Below are 22,633 nucleotides of genomic sequence, written 5' to 3' on the forward strand. Positions count from 1 at the left end.
CTTCAACCGTGTCCTCTAAGTCTGATCTAGTCAACATACCTAACCTTACGATCCAGGATGTCTTATCAGCAATCAAAGCAATCAATAACAAAATAACTGTCGGTCCTGATGGCATACCAAGTTTTATCGTGAAAGACTGTTCTCACGCACTTTGTCCTTCTCATTTTAAGCCTGGTACTTGAAACGGCGTTTATCCAGAACCTTAGAAAATTGCCAAAGTCTATCCTATTCTCAAAAAAGCTGATCCTTCCGCAGTTGAAAAGTACCGACCAATTTAGATCTTCTGCAGTTTTTCGAAAATATTGGAGATTATATTACATACATTTATTTTTGCTCAAATTAGAAATAAACACGGTTTTTATGCGAAAAGATCACCAAGTTGCGTTCGCAGTCTTCTTATGTCTGTGACTCCCTGAACAAGCAAGGTCAATTTATATACACTGACTTCCACAACTCGTTTGACCAGATAGATCATCACTTACTGATTTAAAAAGCGTCTCAAAAATTTGGTTTCTCCGATTCGCTGATTTCAATATTGAGGTCCTGTCTGGTCAAGCGTCGACAGTTCGTTTAGATCAGTTCCTTTTGTTCCAACTTCTGGTGGGCCTCAAGGTTCTACCCTTGGATCCCTTCTGTTCAATATATTTATCATATCTTTGATCATCTGCGACAATCTTGCCTATGCGGATGACCTAATACTATAGCATTGCAATAAAACTCATACGGACTGCATATGGTGCATATGCTGACTAGACTTGCCACTGTAAAGGATCTGGGATTTTACCTGACCAGACGTTCTTTTTTGTACCTCACATTACTAAAATGGTTTCCAGTGCAATGCAAATTTTTGTAGCTCGGCTGCTATTAACTTGTTATTTAACTGTTAATATAGGCCCAAGCTCGACTATGGCTACGCTGCTACGCTCAGACCATTTATTGGGCGTTTATTGAAGTATCTAATGTTCAGGGAGGAAAGTTCCTATCCTGAAAAGGGAGTTGATCATGATCTTCCCTTTCAGCTTTAATTGTTGTTTTGTTAATTTATACACAAAGATTTGAAGAGCTACAATATTGTCGACCATATTGTAGCAGAAAGTTTAGAAAAAAACTTAAATAATGTGCCATAAATTATATTCTTTATTTTACTTTATTTTTTTAATGAAACACTATGAAAGTGTTAGAAAATAGCAATAAGGGCCCGAAACGTTGGAAATTTTTAAACTAAAAGGTGATACAAAAATGACTTGCCATAAATATTTCTTAAAAATAGAATTTGTAAGTAGAGATTCAAAAAGCGGAACATGAAACTACGCGACCTCTAAATATTAGGGGTTTGTATATAAAATCTTTGGTTTTTACCAATTATTATAGACAGCGCTTTCCGCGGCGACTACAATGGCGTTGCTTTGTCCCCAACAAAGGACAACGAGTCTTATTAGCAGAATGCTGTGGCGCGGCTTTCGCAGCAAAAATACTTTTAATGAGCAATAATTTGCGTTTAACGGGCGGGAGCGCCGCGGCGTAGTCCGGACGATTTTTTCCTGCGCAATCCTAATGATCGGCAAAGTAAAATTGCAATTTGTGTGAAAGTCAGATAAATCATTAACGAGCCCAAACGTCAGCAAAAGGGCGGATCGTTTAAAGCAACATCGATAATTAATTGTTGCGGCTTTCAATGTTAAAGTTTGCCGTCTAAATTGCTTTTACACAGGGCGTGGCCTCCAGTTCGAGCCTCCGGAACTTTTTGTGTTTTACATCTTTCGACTAGAAATGTCGTAAGCCCTTAGTTAACACTTTACAAATAGACAGATAGACAGAAATTATGTCGATAATCGTGTCGATATCACGCTGACCAGCAAAATATATTTTTAAATATTTACTTACTAATTTAAAAAAAGTCAAATAATACAAGTTCTTAAAGACAAGACCTTATGTTACCTCGTCTTTGAAATACTCAAGAGGGCAAATAATCACATTTTTTCACAGTGCATTCTCTCAAATTTTTGATAAATCTTTGCCTGACAGCACATTTTATTTCTTAGCTTTTTGTTGCGCAATATTTCTAGGCGTATTCTATTTCTATCCAATTCGGTCCTTTTTTTCCAAAATAATTATCGAAAACACCCGAAAATCACAAATAAAAACTCTCTTTTTTCTTTTGCTGCTGGTACTTCAATACCCGTCAACCAAAGTTTCACGAAACCGTGACGAACACTAGAAATATTTTTATCTTGACACATTTTTGTTACCCTCATTAATTTACGATTTGCCAAGATATTTTTTTCAAAAACAAAACAAATTGACGGTCTCTAAAAGTACTTAGCAGTTACGCTTTTTCCAGACAAAATTCTTATCCTTGAAAGTTTTTCATAGTAGTTTTCTACTTATTGATTGTCTTCTTGCTCAAGACATATCAAAATTCTATATGGAATGAGGGCAATTTATTTTTTTTTACTCCCTTCTGTAAGATACCTAATTATACACCGATCTATCGTACGGGACATTTCCGGGATTTTATCGCACGGGTTTGGGAGCAATTTTTCGGGGATATTTCCCACGCCTTGAATTTTGACGTTTGTCATTTCTGACGGTCATATCAGTGAATGTATTCGTGTTGTTTTGCGAAAATGTACCCAAAAACTAACGGTCGTAGAAAAATTATAGTATGCAACACGTTTTTTAAACTTTTTACGTCACTCGTTTATTAAACACTCGCTCCGCTACGGTCCGGTCGTGACAAATAAACTCGTGACTCAAATGCTCTTTATCACTTATTGCATAATATACATTTTAATATGGAATGAATTTTTTTTCATGTTGTGTGTTATCATTAAGGATTTTTCCTATTCCTATTCTACATATATCTATGGACTACCATTAAATTTAGTCTTACTAAACTAAACCACAGTTTTATTACTTCATACCATCTAGAAGTAGACTTTACACGGAAAAATATTGGTTAGATGATATTTACTTTTTCTCTGATCAGAACATACTATAAACCAATTCTTTGCTAGTCATGCTGAAAGCAGTAAAGATTTCCCCTTCAATGCGATTTTTTCGCATTACGTGAACCATTTTCTCTTGCGTGAGCCTTAAGCAATACCTCTCGAGGAAAAAAAATATTTTTTCTACGTAATAATTACCGCAAAAATAATTGCATTTCATTTCTCGCACGATCTCACCTGGTTCTGTTCACTTCGCGAACTTTTATTATTTTTATCGCCCGATTATTTATTTAATTCGATTTTGCATCACGTATTCTAGCGTCTCGACTCTCCGTCCAATGAATTGTACCGAAAGTGTTAAGTAATTTCTATCACGACAAACGTGACTGGCTATTTTTTTACGCCCGCCGTTTCTCTCTCCGAGCTAAATATAATCGTCCTAATAAAGCAATTATCTACGGTAAGTTTTCGTGATGCCTATTACCCCCTTAACAAAAAAAGTGACATGTAGACATTCCGCTACTATTTATTATGCTTGTTGCGTATGATGTTATTAAAAAAAGGTTAGAATTAATTAATTAGATTAATGTTAGATCGGATGTTTTCGGCAGATTTTAGCCATGTTATTTTGACACCACCAGATAACTAAGGGTGCTACTACAAATCCAAAATATGCTTTTGTATCGAGATTTAAAAAATGCCTTTGTTTTATGCTCCGCCAAAAGACAAATTGGGTTTTTTCATTTAAACTTCTCCCTTTACCCAAAATTCCTCCCTAAAATAATGAGTAGAGAACCGAATGAACGGCGTATCAGTGATTCATTTCAATGTTGAAATTGTCATTAGTTTTTGGTGGTAGCAGTGCCTGCATAGTGGAAAATTTTAGTCTTGTAATAATTGTAATAATAATAATTGGTTAACTTTTTTTTATAGTTATATTAAATAATTTATAAATTTGTTTGTATTGCCTATCAAATTTTGGCAATAATTTTTTATGTTTTATGTTCTTTTATGTTTTTCGTACCTGTTAAACCAATAATTTCTTAAAAAATACCAAAGACATTATACCCCAAGTACTCGACAAGCCATAATGTCGATTACTGACCGCCCTTGTGAATTTTAGTACTAAGCTAATTTGAGTTTTTGATGTTTCGATTTTTTTTGCTATTTTTAGATAATTGTACCATAAAACTCGTTCATTTGTATTTTAACAACGAAGAATACCGGCATACTTCAGTTCCACTACAGAGAGTTGGTGCCACTATTGAATTTTCCGCGTTTTTTAATGATCTTACGTGCAAAACCGGCACATAACCCAACGTGTCTCTGATCGCAGCAGAGTACGTAATGGTGGTAAAAATCGCGAAGAAGACGGGAACTCCTTATAAAGTCGTAGAGATTGAATTACGATGATTTTTTTGATTTTAAAAAACTAGTAACTCAAATTTCTTTTAACTTACAATGGGACAGTTGAGACGATATTGTCAAAATAAATAACGCGTGTGGTTTCAAAGTAGAAAAAGGTGCTCCTGACACATTTTTCTATCAAACATCTTTTAGTGAAACTGACTACAGAAGCAGAAGCATTACGCAAAGGAAAATGCGAGTAGGCGCGAATTTTACATCTTTTGAAAATGTTAATGTAGACCGTGCTTATCGAGATGTTATACTAATTCCAAAGAAAAAGTTTAATATGCTAAAAAGTAATGCGATTAAAAAATGTCATAGTCATTTTTATGATAGCCTGAAATGTGCATTGAAAATAGTACCTGTTGCTTATTTTCCAAAGAAGGTCAGTTGTTTGTTGCTTTTAGTTTAGAATAGCTTAGCTTTTGTTTACGTGCCATCATAATTCTTGTTTCCTATAAATTTAAGAACAGTAGCTCTTTACCAACAACTATAGGTCCGTTGTTTTTTATTTTTCACGTGTTAAAAACTACTTATCTGATAATTGTTTCTTTTAATTTAGAAATAATACCTACTTCGACATGTATCAAAAACTATTTTGCAGTTATTGTTTACATGCCAAAGCTTATAAATGCACATTTTTACTTCCACTTTTTTTTTAAGTTACTACTATGTACCTATCTCACAAATGAACCTGTGAAATTGTGAAATTAATGTGTGCAAAAAAATCGATAACGGCCCAAAATTTAAAAACATTTAAAAAGGAACTTCAAAAAATATTTTTTATTCTAAATAGAGATTAATACAAATCAATATATAATTATAAACACATCACCATAAATTTTGTAATAAGCAGGAGAGTTGATATGAGTTATCCCAATATTTCAGTTTTTATTTTCCTAAATCACTGATTTTCTCGGAACTTTTATTTTGTGGATGTGCCACTATTGCACCCAGTGAACGATCTGCGATGACGTGGAACAACGCAAACTGAAAGCTTTAAAATTTCCAAGCGTGAAACGTGAATGGTTGAACCAAATCATGAAAAATCTGTTTTAAGTCCACAAACATGAAAACTTAACCGTTCATAAATATTTATTTATATTTTCTGAAGTTTTTGACTCAATTTATGAATGAATTGTTGTGTATCCGCTTCGTAAGGAAAGTGTCAAGTTTAAAATTTAATTGATTTTCGAAATTCACACTTTCTTTGAGAAATGTAAATTAGTTTAGAACTAGAATCTCAAAAAATAAATAAAAATAACAACGTGACCCTTCTGCGCTTTCGTACAATTCTCCGAGAGTAAGTAAACTTATTAATAGCCTATTGTTGAATTTTATATGCTGGATATTATCAAGGTTGTATTTGCACGCCTATATTTTTGAAATACGCCACAGCTAAGGCGCAACACGATTGCGATGGCAATTTCCGAAAAAGCACTCGCGTTTAATTTACATTAAAATGAAGCTTCTCCTTTGCTGGTAATATTGTCACCGTCCGCATTCTTTCGTTTCTTTCCATCCTACGGTCACGACTAGGTCGAACCATCGTTCCACCCACCCCCGTCCCGACCGTAATCTAATTAACAGCAGAACAAGTAATAATTTTCTCCGTACAACGCGGCCATAATTGGGTTCGTTAATCTGAGATTGCCCGCGGACAATCGCGCGGTATTTTCCACAACATAAGATACTTCTAATTAATGTTGCCGCCGGCCTATTGAACGTTGCCCGCCTGCCCGACCGTTTTTCCCGTGCCGCTACCCCCTTCGTCGTCGACGCCATTGCCTTTCGATAATCGTGGGTTCTTTTCCATTTTGGTGTACACGATGAACCGTGAAGGTTTTGTGTAGGTTTTAATTTCTTGAATGACGCTCAACTATCGGTTAAGTAGATTTCTCCTTCAAATTTTCCATATGGTAAAACAAATGTTTGAAGAACTCAATATAGAAGGTTCGTGGGTCTTGAATAATAAACTACTTTACTGTACTTGGGCGATCTATTATTAATAAAACTATGAAATATTTTTAGATGATACCTTCGTCGTAACAGTTTCGACATATATTCAACTAAGACCTAAAACAGTCAAAACACTTTGTAGATAGAAAATTAAATTATTATGTCTCAAATTGTGTCGTCTAGGTTTTTGACTGTAATTACTGAAATAATCTATCGACGGCAATAAAACTCCTGACCGGCAGGTTTTGTAGAAGAGAGCATCTGAGACGAACTTTTACGGAGTTTTAAAAATATATATAGAATAAATCAATTCAATTCAAAAATCTTCCACAGGCTACTGTAATGCTATTTACAAAACTTCTGGATTCATATACATACCATTCATATACTTACATATCGATTTCAAAACGTTTTCGGTTGTCTTCCGATACCTAATCGCCATTTTTCCCTATCGTTCCATAACTCATCGCCCGGTTGTCTTTCTGTCATCTCTGATTTTATTCCTTCTATCCAGCTTCGCCTAGGTTTTCCTCTCTTCCTTCTGTCGTGAGGAGCCCATCCTAGAATTTGTTTTTATAGTACTTCATTACCCATCATTTGTACATGGCCATACCATTGTTGTCGTGAGTTGTTTCGATTTTATATCATCTATAATGTTGTGCGTGACTCCATCGAATTATTTCCCGTATTCTTTTATATCTGATTTTTCAGCAACCCTTCTCCATCTCTGTCACCTTTAGCATTCTCCCATTCCTTTCTTTTTGCGACCACACTTCTACTATATATTACAACACTTTTAACAATCGTTTCGTAAATTTTTTGTTTGTTCTGTTTTGAGATATTCTGATCCCATAACTGTTTAGTGATGATATCGGATACATTTTTCGTCGATTGCTTTATCCAAGTTTCCGTCTTCTGCTACGTTTAAACCCAAATACTTATATTCTTTAATCTGTATAAGATGTGGTCCTGTTCGAAGACATAGGTCTTGTTGTGTGACTCCTATCTACATGTATTTTGTTTTACTAATGTTCACTTCCAGCCCCCATTCATTGTATTCTTCAATAACCTTTCGTGTAATGTATTCTATATCATCGTAGTCTTGGGCCAAGAAAGATTTACGCTGATGGTATATTCGAGCGCTTTCCTCTGCGGGACAGTATCGTATGCTTTCTTATGGTCTATAAATACCAGATGTAGTTTTTGATTAAAAGCTATTTCTTTTTCATTATATGCGTGAGACAATGTAGATGGTCTGTTCTAGATTTTCGGAAGCCAGAATGTTCTTCATCTTCTATGTGTCTGTAGTCTCCCTGTATTGTGCTTTTGATTATTTTTCCATACACTCCACTAATCGTACTCGTGACTGAGATTCCTCGGTAGTTGCCACATTCCGTTTTGTTACCTTTTTTTACCTATGGTTGAAATTAGAGAGAGAGAGAGAGAAACTATTATTTCGCCACTAAGACACCTTTTAAAGAGTTTAGTTAATAATGCATACAACTTTTCTGTACCATATTTTAATAGTCCTGATCCCTACTGCTTATTTCACTTCTTTATATTCTATTCCTAACGGAGAACCTATTGTAGAGTGGTCTTTTGTGTTCGGTTCTCATTATTTGCAAAGTCTTTACTATTTTCCGTTCATAGCTCCATAAAGTATTTCTCCCACTAATCAATTTATATTTTTATTTTATCTTGTCTCAATGGTTTAATAAATTTCCAACTCTCCGCATTTCTCGAGCCTCCAAGATAAGTATTTTTGATAACATTTTTTCTCCCATGTTTCCCATAATCAAATCACATTATCACAAATTATGAGTAATAACCTAAATAAATAAGTTTTCACTTCACTTCCACTCTCGAGTCGTTATTAATATTAATCACAATTGACGGTGACACGGCCAATAATTATATTGGTTTCATTTTCTTCATCTTTTGATATTCCTTCTGACTTAATTTCTCACTTGATGGGTATAATATTTGCTATTAAGGAGATGTCCTCGTCAAGTTTGTTTTCCATTATTAAACTAAGCATCGCAAAGATCACATTCTAAACGTACTTGCATCACTATTCACTAATTCAACGCAAAATTGTCATTGATCAAGACGCAATTTGAAGATTGACGTGTTATTACTGATTATTGAGATATCGAAGAAATAATAGACTTTTGTGTTCATTTTTGTTTTTTTTTAAGGTATATTTAACAATTACATCGTTCTTAGTTAAGTTATTGCGAATTTAATTGCATTTCTCAATATAGTTTCGTATTGCTTTGGATAATTCGGACTTTTTTCTAAAACGAAATTCTACTTTTCTTTCGGCATATTATTCTTTTTTGTCAAATAATCTATCTCAGTTTTTAAAGTTTAGTTATTGTATTATAGGTTGAAGGAGTTAACCTGAACACTGTGAAACGCATGAAGAAATTGAAAATGTACAAAACTATTTTTTTGCAATTGCAGTTTTATGTCACTAAAAACTGACCTTCATTTTATCTATTCTTTGTATATATATTGATTCCAAACTTGTTGTATAAACGGACAAACGGAAGCTAATAATAATAATAATAATAATAATAATAATAATAATAATAATAATAATAATAATAATAATAGTTTCTCTTGTGGCGGTTGAGATTTAATGTTATCCTATCTTTAATGGTCCCGCAGGATGTTCGGCAGTTCGGGAGCGTGCTCGGCCTGCGGCCAAACGATACCCGCCAGTGAATTGGTAATGCGCAGTGGCGGGGGTAGCGGCCCAGGGGCGCAGTCGACACCCGGCGCACCTCTACACGTATTCCACCTGAAATGTTTCATGTGCAGCAAGTGTCTGGCGCCGCTAGTACCTGGCGACCGATACTATATGCTTGCGGGTAGTCTGGTGTGCGAACAAGACTGGCACAAACTGCTCAAAAGTTCGGCGGCTGCGCCCACCGTACGCAAAGGCAAAGTCGGCAGGCCGCGCAGGAGTCGAGACTGAGCACTAGACGACGCGAACATCGAAACAGGTATAAATCCTTTAAATTCAATATTGCGTAGATATACATAGTATTGTTGAAACGACATAATATAATTTAATAAATGAATCTCATATTCGATTTACAAATTGCAAAAATACGCGTTATAACGGTTTTTGCCCGATATTCTCTAAAAATTGCTTGAAATTTTGTATGAAATGTTTGTCATCCTACTGGATCTTTCGGCAGAACGAAATCATGACGGCTATAAGCTAGACAATGCAACCCCGCGTTTAAGATGCTGAAATATGAAAAAAAAACTGTTTTTATACTAACACTACAAAGGATTCCCGATTAGTTTTTAACACGAGTATTGCTAATCCCATTAATTCAAATCCCAAAATTTTGGCACAAATTATGCAATATACAAACATTGCTAATTTTATAAATTCAAACCGCCAAACATACCCTAATCCACTACTAAGCAACAAATTTAAAGGTCATTAATATGTTAATAGTTAAATCAATACTAATCACAAGAAGTGACTTTCAGCATCATCGAAACAACAAAATCACTATCCGTTCAAGGACTCACTACTTTCAAAAAAGGGTTCACTAAAAAATTCTACACAAATTGATACGTTGCACGCGTCACCCCCTGACCGAGTTGCTTGCTACATTGCCGTAATTTTTCTGGAAAATGACTTAATTTTTATAAGAACACATCTTATCGATCTTTCGAGCTAAATAATTATTCTTGTCGTAGAACAGTCTGTGCCCTGTGCCATCGTTGTTTTCATTTTTGGTGTCAATATCTCCGTGCCGTACTCACAAACTTGTACGATTTGTGCTTTCAATACCTTGTTCTTTTTCGAAATTACATCACATGTGGCAAATATGAGGACTCAATAGGATCTTAAAGAAACAATGATGCCTATATATTTCCATTTAACAGACTGGAAGATAGACATACACAAGTATTTACAAGTGAATTTACTAAACAGAATTCCCTACATTTTTAGGTACACTTAAATAGTTACGAAGTATGTTTTAGTGTACAAGAATTACAGGAAATATAAGAAAGCAATTAAATTAAAATTTGAAATTAGAAATACGCCCTTGTCAATTACTGTCTATGGTGCTTCTGGAACATTTTGTCACTTAGATGTGCGATATCTAGCATTTAAAAGTTATTTCAATGGAGGTTAAACCTATGAGTTTATGAAAACTAATGCTTTGCACAACGTGTTGCGTACCCATATCAAAGCGTCAAATATACTCAATATCAAAGTCCAATCCATTATCACGAAGCTTTTCAAACATATTAAAGCAGCGCCCGCATATCTCTGACAAGCGGAGAAATTCCGCAACAAACTAAAGCTCTTACTCTAAGTGCTTTTAAAAAGCTCCCGCCATTAGAAACGTACCTTGACCTTTAACTGCAAATTGAACATTCTGGAAAGAATATTTTACCCTAAATAAGGTTACTTTAGGGTGTACGAACTGTTATGCGATAACATTATTAATTAATTAATTCAGATTCTTGTCAATAAACATTTATCATAGTTATACAATTCTTGCAAAAACTTTTTTTTGTAAAAATATTTGTAAACACTTCTTAAATCATTTTATACACGAAGTGGTGTATTTATGAAAAATTTAAATAAAAAATAGATAAAAAAACACAAAGACATCTAAGAACTTATTTTGTTCAACACAATGAAACCATTTGGATTGGTCTAAGAAACTCAATTATTAAATTTAGAGTTGCCGAACTTTGTGCCCTTCAAATTGGTGAAAATGCAAGGGTGCAGGGGATTTACTAATGATATTTCATTAAGTTTAAGAATATGTCAAAGTCATATATATATATATATATATATATATATATATATATATATATATATATATATATATATATATATATATATATATATATATAAATATTACCAATTCTTGTGCTAAAAATTTATTATAAAAATTGTTGTCCTTAACAATAATTTCAATATTAATTGATTTTTATTAATCAATCCCGGAATTTCTTAACTAATTATTTGTAAATTCTTAGTTTAGTTTTTAATTTTTTTATAAACCCATCATAATAGTCTGCAGGAAAGAATATCTATAATCAGTTACGAAGGTGCACATGAAACAGCCTTTTTTTCTGTAACTAAGAAAAATTCTACTTCTGTATATATGTAGAAGAAAGAAATTTCCCCAAAAATGCATAATTTACTTATTGCCACTGAAAGTACAATATTCTTGGAGAATGGCAGTTTGAAGAGTGCCTTCGCCCCCGGTGATTAGATATACTTTATACTGTTTCTAGTTTATATATATGCTGTCCCTTGACTGGTGAGTTTCGTGTTCGTTTATAAAAAATCAGAAAAAACTTTGGCAAAATCCTTGAAGAACTCCGTAGTTTCACTTGCTAATGTAGCCCAGACAAAAACGAAAAACCGGTCTAATGAAATTCCTTTTTTTTTCTAATATTTCTAGAGACACAAAATCGAGAAACTGGTTTAATCTTATAACGCGTTAAGACCAAGTTGTGAATCCAAATATATTGAAAAAACGAGGGATATGAAGGGCAACATTTTTTTTAATCACGCAACTCCGATCCCATCCCCCTTTTTCTGATTACTTCAATACCGCTGACAAATTAAAAAAGTGAAACCAACAACTTTTATGGTTTCAATTAAGAAAGTTCCCGTCCATTATGCGGTAGGTACGGGGCTAGGGTAATATAATTTACTAAATTAATTTTGGATTAAATTTAATCTCGTATAATTAAAGCATTGCCTCGCAAAGGACGGCCGTCGAGGCAAGGCCATTCTCCACTCTCTTTTGATTGAAAAAGCAATTACTTTCGGACATCAATGGAATTGTTTGGTGTAACTTTAATAAGTATTTTTTGCGGCGCGAGAGATGTGACAAAATTAGGGCCCCCGTGCAATAATTTTTGTTGACGGTTTTAAGTGCTTTTATGCTGCGTCAGTGAGAGGAAAAAATATGTAATAAAACGTTTTGGACATAAAATTATTTACAAAAGGATTGTTTAAAAATATTTACATTAAAAAGTTTCAATCACTCAATCAATCAATTTATTTATTTATTTGTATTCATGTTTTTCGTGTTCCATGTTTTCCCATAACCATATAGCTAGAGATATAAAGGCCTTGCCTATCTTGATGATTCAGAAAAATATGTAGCAACTATGATAACATTTTTGAGAAGGCCCATTCATCCTGCGCATGCGCGAGATTTAAATTCTACTTTTTTACGGCATTTTTTCCCAAATTCATCCAGATCGCATTAAAATTTCATGCAAAAAGAAGTTAAGTATGTGGCTGCAAAGTGCAGGTTAGTTGTGAAATTTTGAGACATGCTTGCAAGATTATGCCCATCTCTACGTAAATATCATAGCCCCCAAGGCGTATCAATTTCTATTGCAGTGGAGTCACTGTATTATCTACAACTAATAATATAACAAAGAAATTTTGTATCTTAGAAAATTGCAAACAAATATGCAATCTCAACAGCAGATGCACTCAAAATTTCTTATTTGATTTGATTTTGACTCATTTCGCGGAGCGCTGATGTTGAACATCAATATACTGGATTAATTACACAAAAACTCATTAAAACTTTAAGATGAGGAGGTAGAACAAGAAAAATGCAAGCATTGCTAATATGTTAGTTGTTGTGTTTATATTTATTTAGTGTTTTGAGTTGAGTTGAAAAATCGATTTAATGATTTCATTGATTAGTAACTTCTGCAAAATTCCAGAATTTCTAATAACCAAAACAAAGTACAAAAGTACATTGCCAATGACGAAATGACCGTAGTCGTTTGCTGGTTCAGCCGTCGACGCTAGTATTTCTCCTACATAACAACATGTTTCACGCAATTAAAAATAAATTATAATCACAATAATGCATTTTTTTTCTCACTGTGACTGATTTCGTGTTTTAGTCCTCGAGTGAATGACTCTAACAAACTGTGAATATCGCATGCTATATGATATAGTTTACTAAGGTCGAAGCATTAAAGATACTGTATAATTCTAGCTGTAGCTTTGTCGAAAGAGATGAGAGATTTATTCTCCTATCTGAATTAACCTACTAAATAAATTTCGCCACATGTCTTAGCGATAGTAGCTCGATCGTACCCTTACCACTGCTTAGTGTTATTTACTTTTCATAATATTGAATAATATTTTATACTGCAAAAACTTAAATTTTGTGTTCCTCGTATTAGTTCTGCGTGTATTCCCTACCTTCGTCGAAAACAAATATTAAAAATTTCTCAATGTGTTTTTTGTCTCAGCCAATGGATCAATAAAAAAGATGTTTCCTGCACTAAGCACATAAAAATGTTTCATTGTATCCTTTTTTTCTTTTTTTGATTTTGGAGCAGCATTGAAAAATTCCTATTAAATAATTTTTTCCATTTTTCTTTAAATTTAAACCTCGGTTTAAAGTTTTTCACTTTCAGTAATTCTACACAGATTTCCAGGACTCCAAATTAATTTAAAATTATACAAAAGTATTAAATGATCAAAGTCATTTTCATTCTTTCTGAACGTCTCTACGAGATCCCAAAGATCCAGAATTACCCCTTCGACCTATTGTCAGCACCATTGGTTCTCCAACATATTCTCTAGCCAAATATTTAGCTTCCTTACACGGAAAACTGATAATTTCGTACTTAATTCCTTTCACTTCATTGAACAATTAAAAAGAATTACATTAGATACAAAAGATATTCTAGTTATTTTCGACGTGGAATCCCATTTTACCAAAGTTCCTATTCCCGAAACTCTCAACATCATTTCAGATATATTAAAATCCGAGAATCTGGTACCAAACCTTCTCACCTTAATCGAAAAATGCTTGTCGGTCCAATTTTGAACAAACGTCGGGAACAGCTATGGGTTCCCCACTATCTCCGGTCATCGCGAATATATTTATGAAAGCCTTTGAGAAGAAAGCTCTCGACACCTTTTATTTTATTTATATTATTTTACCATTGAGTTGAAAACTAATAATAACCTTCCATTCTTAGATATTCTTATCAATAGAAAATCAGACCTAACACTGGGTCATTATGTTTACAGAAAACCTACGCACACAGACCGATACCTTAATGCATGGTCACATGTCCGGCCCAAAAATCATCGGTTATCAACTCTCTTGTTTACAGAGTCGTAAAACTATCTCAGCCCGAGTCACTAAACCCAGAATTAAAACACCTTGCATCTGCTTTCTCTAATGATTTTCACATTAAATATATTAAGCGTTCCATCGAAAAATATCCTCATCACAACCTTCCAATAGCAATGAGGCCGAAAGCAATCCTACACTTGCCACTGTGGTCTTTCCTCAAAATATCACTGACCTCATATCAAAAGTACTAAAGAAGTATAACGTCAAAACCAGATTTACCACTTGTTCAAAAATCTCTCAACATCTTCGCTCCGTCAAAGATAAAATACCATTTGAGATGGTGTTTACCGAATTTCATCCATATGCCATCCATCCATTGGAGAGATCGAAAAATATCAACTAGGCTCAAAGAACACGAAATAGCCTTACGACTAAGACAAATAAACTCATCAGCTGTTGCCGAACACAATCGCGAAGCCGGACATAAAATTTTATTCGATAAAACTAAAATTCTGGCATATAATCAATTCATCTACCAACGAAAAATCTGAGAGTCGATAGAAATCTATAAACAACCTAACAATCTTAAGCGGGATTCAGGTCTTTATCTGTCACCAATATGGAAATCAGTCATCCGAGACGGTGTTTGTGCCCCTCATTTAGCTCCTCCCCCTCACATAATATATAGTTTTGTAAAAAGTAAAAACTTTCTTGCGTCTTAGAATCGGGTTGGATTTAACCTGCTTTTACGAGAGGTTGGGAAGCGCCCTGTATAACATCTCGTCGTGACAGACGGTGTGGTAAAGGCAATTCCACTCGCCCAAAACTTTGCAAATTACCTCGTATTAAATCACTCGTTTAAAACTTGAGACTCGTAATTCGTAATTTCTCTTATTGCCGGCATAAATTACACCGAACTTCAAATATTTATAACGGCAAAAGTGTGTATTAAGTTTAGCGGCAATAACGGAATGAAATTTTAATGGAAAAAGTAAATTTTCCGGCGAGATAATTTCATTTAGGAGGACGCAAAAACAAAGTTTATAATCGCCTCGTCCCGCTGGAATCTCGTCAATACGCCTTTTAACGTAATTCTCGGACGGTTTCTCGAGCAATTAGTACTTTGCGGCCATTAAATTTGTAGCATGAAACAATACTCCCGACGCTTTTAAACGGGTCCGTATTTATTTAAGGCAACGAATTTACGAGCGAATTAAATAAAAATTCAAAGTGGCGAAATTTCGCGCGCAAATCATCCCAAGGTAAATCGTAAAACGGCGACGAGGTGTCTCGTTTTCTTTTTATGTGGCCTTCGAGTTGCTAAACGCAGAACAATCCGGCAGTTGGTCAAAGGGAAGCAGATGGTCCTTTTTCGTTCGCCGTTGTTGGGAGCATGCGCGTTTGCGAAAGGCGATATAACTTTGAAAGCTGGGGTCGACGGTGTCGTTTTTAATGAGCGCATACATACAGGGTGTCTCCCGGATGATAGAACTATAGTCTGCTAGAGATAACGGGACGTAGGAGTTTGCTGAAACTTCGGTAGCTTAGGTGTTTGACTTTCTTTTATCAACTTAAAATCGTTTTAAGGATAAAACTAGTGAAGTTTTGAATATCCCAGACATCCAACATTCAATATTGTATTTAAACACTTTAGCAAAAAAAATGGGTAAAAAATAATTGGGAAATGCAAGCACTCGTTTTGTACCTTCAAATGTTGGATCCATCCATGACCATTGGGCATTGCTTGTTCTTTGTTCGTTAATATATAAAAGGTATCTAAAAGTTATAAATGCAAAAATTGCAGAAGAATTGCGTTGATATATATATTTTTTAAATTAAATCTTTTTCGTTTGTATTATAACGATTCTGCTTAGCAGAATTGAAACAAATACTGTCTGAGGTGCAATTTAGTCTTGAATAGAAAACCATTCAAATACCGTTAAAACGTATACCTATTAATTGCCATGCTTTTTATCTTCAACCAAATATGCTTTATCTAGCTGCACTAGCTACAAATTTGTCTACAATTGTACAGTGCCAGCTAACATTATTTAATAATAATATGTATTTTTAACCTATAACCCCCTTCAATATCCGAATACGATCCTTAGCAACTCGAGGGATTCCCAATCAAATTATCCACTCTATTTAGTTCTCAGAACAACGCGCAATAAATAAATAAATATAAAAAAAAATTATAGTATAGGCATATATTTTACAAAAATAATCAGCAAAAAATTGGGAGAGTCAGGAACCTATGCGTCGAAAGTTTCAGCAAATACGTCCCGTTTTCTCAAAATATCTAATGTTGCGTCAGCAGTGAGATGTCCTGTATATATAGATTCGTGAAGTTCGTGGATGCTATCGCCAAACCTATAGTAACACTGTGTAAAATTCAGTGCTACTCTCACATAGTTGTCACTTTTCACGTCATATTAGATACTACTAATTTTTATAGGCAAGTTACCTCTGAGAAATGCCAAAAATTCAACACCTTGTACTTTAGTTACTATTGAATGATATCTGACTATTCTATAACGAAACTATACCAGTTTGATAGAATTCGCCAAAATTAGGTATTTGACGAATTCAGTTTCTTCCTTCTCTTTCTTTCTCAAATTGAAACGCGCCTTCAAAGAATCAATTTAACTGTTTGCTTTGACATTCTAACAAAATCAATTCCAGACTTCCTGTTCCTGAACGCAGGCGTTTACCGTAGGACAAACAAGTTAAGCACGTAGTTCCGAAAACAATATGTCTAATAACAAGATTTGCACGTCTTTAAGGCTACTTGAAAGCCGACCAAATCGATTTGCGCACTGATCCGGTCGTAACGCTTATATGAAATTTTTGAGAAAACATTGGAGCAATCGAAAACAACAACAAAAGTTCCTTTTTGATTTTTATTAATTTTTTTTTTGGAATAATTAAGTTATTATGAACTTTAATTCGTGTTCTCTTATTTGTCGTCTGCTGTTATTTTTTTAGCAAGATAAGCAAACTATATCGATTAGGTATGTGATAAATAGTAAATTTTTAAGAAACACTTAAAATATATGGAATTATATAAGGCAACAAAAATTAATTTATACGAATTTCATGTGTAGCCTTAATACCAAATATAATTAATATCTGCCACAATGGCCTAACTTTAAACGCTTCTCAGAATATATATTTTCATAACAAAATTTAGATTTTATATCAGTACCTAGTAATTGGAACGTTCTGTTAAATTCTTTTGACCTGTTTGTATTTCGTATAGGAAATTTGCTTCAAGTTTAATTTATTTCGAAAAATAAAAAAGTTTGGTAGCGTTGTTTAAATGACATAGTTTTTTGCGTTTGATCAAGGGAGATTCATGATTTTTAGAAAATTGGAGGAATCGGGGCTAATTTTTTTTTCTCTCTTCAAATAAGATGTGCTCCTTTTTATAAAACTTCTGGATTCCTCCTGCATCGGTTTTTGTTGAGTCGAGCTAGCTAACGTTTCTCCAATCATCCTGTTGGTTTCTTCAGTTTCAGTCAAGCTCCGAATAAGCCAACAGGATGATTGGCGAAACGTTAGCTAGTTTTAGTCAACAAAAACTGACGCAGGATGAAGCCAGAAGTTTTATAAAAAGGAAGTTTCTTTGAAAAATTAAGATATTTTCCCATAACCAAGCAACTTATGTGGTCCAAATGTATCCCTGGGGGGGCTTCATTGTGGCACAGTTGTTTTTTTAAGCCCTTCTATAACTTTGAAAATTATTAATTTTACATAAAATATAAGTGAAGCATATTTTCCATGGGATACGCTCCTTAATTGGTATATTATTCCCCATGTCTTTACTTGAGTTCTTGATAGGTTCTTGATGAGGTCGACATACTTTCTCGCATTCTTGTGAGTTATCTATCGATGTCTATAATTGGAAGTGGAAATGGGCACTGCCTCTCATCATAGTCTTGTGTAGAATACTACACAATTTGGGGTGGGTGGTTGAGCAAAGGAGTTGTTGAACAATGCTAAGGCGTTGATATCGATGATCAATCGGATTTTACACTTCGAAAAAAAAAGTATTTTAAAGAAATAATAATAAGTGAACCTGTGCATATTTTGGGTAGTGAACTAAACTTTGAACAGCATTTATAAAATATCATACAAAAGGCAGTTTCATCGCATCAAACATATTATGACATACAAAATATTTGTTGCCGTTAAGAAAATTTTACAATATGTGTCACAGGATTAATGATAATAATAAAACGCTTCATTTATGGAAAAACGCACGTCCTCAAAATTTTAGAAAAATGTTGGGACAAATAATTAATAATATTAAATGACACAGTGAGGATTTCGACCAGGATTTACTTGTTTGAGGTGCTTGCTGCATCAATTTGTATTTATGACAGTAAACGTCAACGAATGAATGTGTTTAATTCCGATATAACTAATTTTTAAAATTTTAAAATTTCAATCGCACAATCATTTTTAAGGTAGACAGAGTAGAAAAAAATATTAATAAAAGTTGATTACTTGCCATTGCAATTTTTCGATTCGTGTAAAAGCCTGGACCTGTATTTTGACTCTAAATTTACATATCTACAACATGTTACTTACAAGCTTAGGCGAGCCTATGGTATATTAAAACTAATTTACTCTCATTGTTATTTCTTATTACGAAAAACAAAAAAAAAACTCGTCTGTAACTCCTTGGATTTATCTCAGTTAAATCACTACTGTGCATTCGTTGGTCTTAGTTTTGATTCATTTTATAAAACACGTGTAGAAAAACTTCAAAACTTAGGTTTATTTATGGGATACGAGGTCGTTACGATATTGCACAGATTTAAGTTACATGTCGCATAATATTTGCTAATACTACAGTCCATCATTAAAGGGGAGTGGCCTCCTTATCTAGAACACTCACATGTTCATTGTCTAAGTTTACGACACAGGCTAATTTGAAATTTGCGGTACAGCATCGCAGAAAGGAACTTAAAAGATATTTGCAATATAATTAACTCACCGAATTTGTCCGGTTTCGACGACACCAGTTATTTAGTACTGCCCTGTCCAGTGCTATACAGAGGGCTGATAATCCATTGTCCACAGTTAATCACCTCTATTCCTTTCGGAACGCAAATGAAAACTCTGACGATGTATTTTTTTTTGCGTTCACTGTACCAAAAGACTTATTCGACACAAGGATGGAACGTAAGTGAGACCGAACCCCCCGATATTAGGTGTTATGCATATGGGTCAAGTATCAAGGAGTTGACAGTATAATTTTGACGATCAAGCTCTATGGGCGAAATATGCGACTGCGAATATAACTATGACCATATAAGGTCTAACGCTGCGTTAGAGCATTTGATTGGTTACTGAAATTCCATATCATACTGCGATTTCACAACACCCGCTTTGTATTCAAGCATCGACTAAAATAGGGATTTCTACAGTCCAATAATTTTAGGTTTGCTTTCATCCAAGAACGTTAAATACGGCACACCCTACGCTTCCCCTCACCTTCCCAACAAGTACTAGTGGGTGACGTAACTCTGCGACCCAGTTTTCAAAGCGCATGTTCACGTTTAACTCTTTTCAAATTCTTTTAATGCGTATGTTTTTTTTTCTCACTGACATAGCAGTAATTTTAAAGGATTTTTGAAATAAGTAAATGATATTTTTTGTTCGTCTCAGAGCTTTCAATTAAATACTATATTTTATTGTATAAAATATTGAAAATGTAAAATAATAAGATAATACAATAATGGCTAGCGTTTTTTGTGTTCTAAATGTACCTAAACTTCGTTCAACTAAAACACACGTTCTATATATAAATATTTTATTTACAGAACAATGCAACAATGGACAGATTTCAGACTCACGAAGATGCACATTACTAAAATACCATATACAATGTGCTTGTGAACCTTTGTTAAAATTTGCTTTAATGAAATTTCTATTGTGGGCTCGTATGATTTTTCTAATACTATTCCACTAAGAATTATTACTTGTGAAATAAATTTTCGTCCGAAACGGCATTTCTCAATAAAAACATAACAAATGACAGATACAAGCAACCCAATGACGACTAGCAGCCAAGGTTTTTGCTATTGTGTTTAGGGATCTTGGCTTTCATTTCTCATGAAACAAAATAAAATAATTTTGCTTCAACACCCATACTTATTAACGTTCTTACTACTTGCTGCTTTCTTCCTTTTAATCTGAATGACATGTTTAACTTGACTGGTCCATTTGATTCTAGAGTACCAAACACTGAGCCTTTTTGTGCTGTACTGCTTATGCAATAAAGATATTATTATTATTATTATTATTATTATTATTATTATTATTATTATTATTATTATTATTATTATTGTGTCTACTGAGATAAAAAGCTGCGTCAGTATGAGGTTTAAAGCCATGCTAAAATGACTAATGTTTAGAAGATAGAGGATAACAATCTGACAAATGGCTATTTCATTTTCTGACAGTTTCCCTTTAAGGATTATAAAATTAAATTAATGGTACATATTTGGAATCAACGGACACTTTAGTTTTTCTTTTAGTTTTTTCACATAGTCCTAGATTATATTTGCTTGTCTCTAGGTTTAAGTAGTTTAATTGGAAGGTTGAGTTGGTGTAGAAGTTGACTAGACTTCGCCTGTTTATTATTATTGTTATTGTTATTATTCTACAAAAAAATCGGTCTTACTAATGAACACTGTCTCTTCGTTCCAGTTGGACCATGGTAGCCGGAAGCAGATTGGACAAGAGTGCAATAAATGGACAAGCATTTCCGCAAACGATGGCGGTGACGTATTTCTGGTTCGGTCTTCCCCAGCATATCGTGTTTTCTAGTGATAAAAACTGACGATTGAGGTTCGCTCTCCAGGATACTTTCAAACGTTCTGTGTAAATCCGTGCAGCGGTCAAGTTCGACTAAATCATTCTGTACATATGTAATCTTGTTTTCTCTTTTATGTTTCTCTCGTCGAGGAGTTGTGTAAAAAGCTAATTATTTCGAAGAACTGTTCAAGGCCGATATTTCATTAACAAAATCGCGCGAATTTTTATTTGGTATGTTGTTGTTATTTTTTGTAAATAATAAAGTATTGTTAATTCTAGTTGCGATATTTTTCATTTTACCCATTTAATCCGTTGGTTTTCTATCCGATTGTTGAAGAGGTAATATTCTTGTTCGGTTGAATACAAAAAAAATACCAAAGGCTCAAATGGAGAGTGTCAAGTTCTTTTCTAGTTAGACCAACCACTTCTAAATAAATACACCAGTAATTCCATACTTATAATCTGACAGGCATTACACGATATCAAATTTCTATTTGTAGATCAAAAACCAGATAAACATAAAAAATTATAAAACTGCGCTGTTTTTATGGTTTGTTTTTCACGTGAAAAGAAGTTTGTTGTTTTTCAACTAAGCTAATATTAAACCGATGATACGTGTTAGTAATTACTTGCGAGCTGGACCAGTGCTGCATCCAAGTTGTGTTTACCAATTTTTGATGTGCGGAACTATACTGTTATACCTCCATTTCTGTTAAAAGTACTACACTCATCATATTGCTATAAAAAAGTCACTCAGTAACGAGTCACCAAAAATTACGAGGTACCTTATCGTTAAATCGTTTTAACTCCATTTCCATTTGGAAAATTAACTTGATTCGATGGATTTATGATTTTCCTGTAGCAATTATCAAGAGAGCTCTGTCACACCCCGAAAGTAATTCCTTAAAATGAGGAAGGACAATCAATTTCTTATACGGCGTAAATATTTAATACGTACACTCCGCCTCTGACAAATGGGGTAGAAGGAAGAGTCAAAAAGTAATTGCTGACCGGTGGAAATTTATATCAAGTTACGTATATAGTGTGAATCAATTCGTATTCTCGAGTTGGATTTAGGTTGGTCTGCAATAAAATGAAATGAAGCAGCACGTGGTCCGAACATTTCATTTGTCCAACTATATTCTCGTTTGTCACTAAACAATTCTGATATAATTGTCCAACAATTTTGAAGATCTATTGTCTACGTGTTTCTCGGTTGCTCCGTTTTATATTCCATTACAGAGTGGCCAAATTGCGAACAATAACGGAGTGATTAAAGAGGTACTGTATCTCGAGAAACTATTCCCTCATCTATTTACTAAGGTGGTCGACAGAAGACCGCGGAATTCTTTCCTGAAA

The 22,633-nt window shown here is 34.0% G+C and overlaps 1 protein-coding gene across 3 annotated transcripts in view; it reads left to right on the forward strand.

Annotated features, from left to right (window-relative positions):
• Positions 1–21,501, forward strand: part of LOC132697193 (LIM domain only protein 3) — a 304,634-nt gene extending 283,133 nt beyond the window's left edge. For all 3 annotated transcript variants that reach the window (XM_060662501.1, XM_060662499.1, XM_060662500.1), the window contains 2 exons: positions 8,988–9,325; positions 21,167–21,501. In XM_060662501.1, coding sequence (XP_060518484.1) covers positions 8,988–9,297 — 310 coding nt within the window. In that variant the 3' untranslated portion in view covers positions 9,298–9,325; positions 21,167–21,501. The remainder of the gene's footprint in view (positions 1–8,987; positions 9,326–21,166) is intronic.
• Positions 21,502–22,633: the final 1,132 nt, after the last annotated feature.

Source organism: Cylas formicarius, unplaced genomic scaffold, assembly GCF_029955315.1.
Source record: "Cylas formicarius isolate icCylForm1 unplaced genomic scaffold, icCylForm1.1 PGA_scaffold_1__22_contigs__length_36826433, whole genome shotgun sequence".
NCBI lineage: Eukaryota > Metazoa > Arthropoda > Insecta > Coleoptera > Brentidae > Cylas > Cylas formicarius.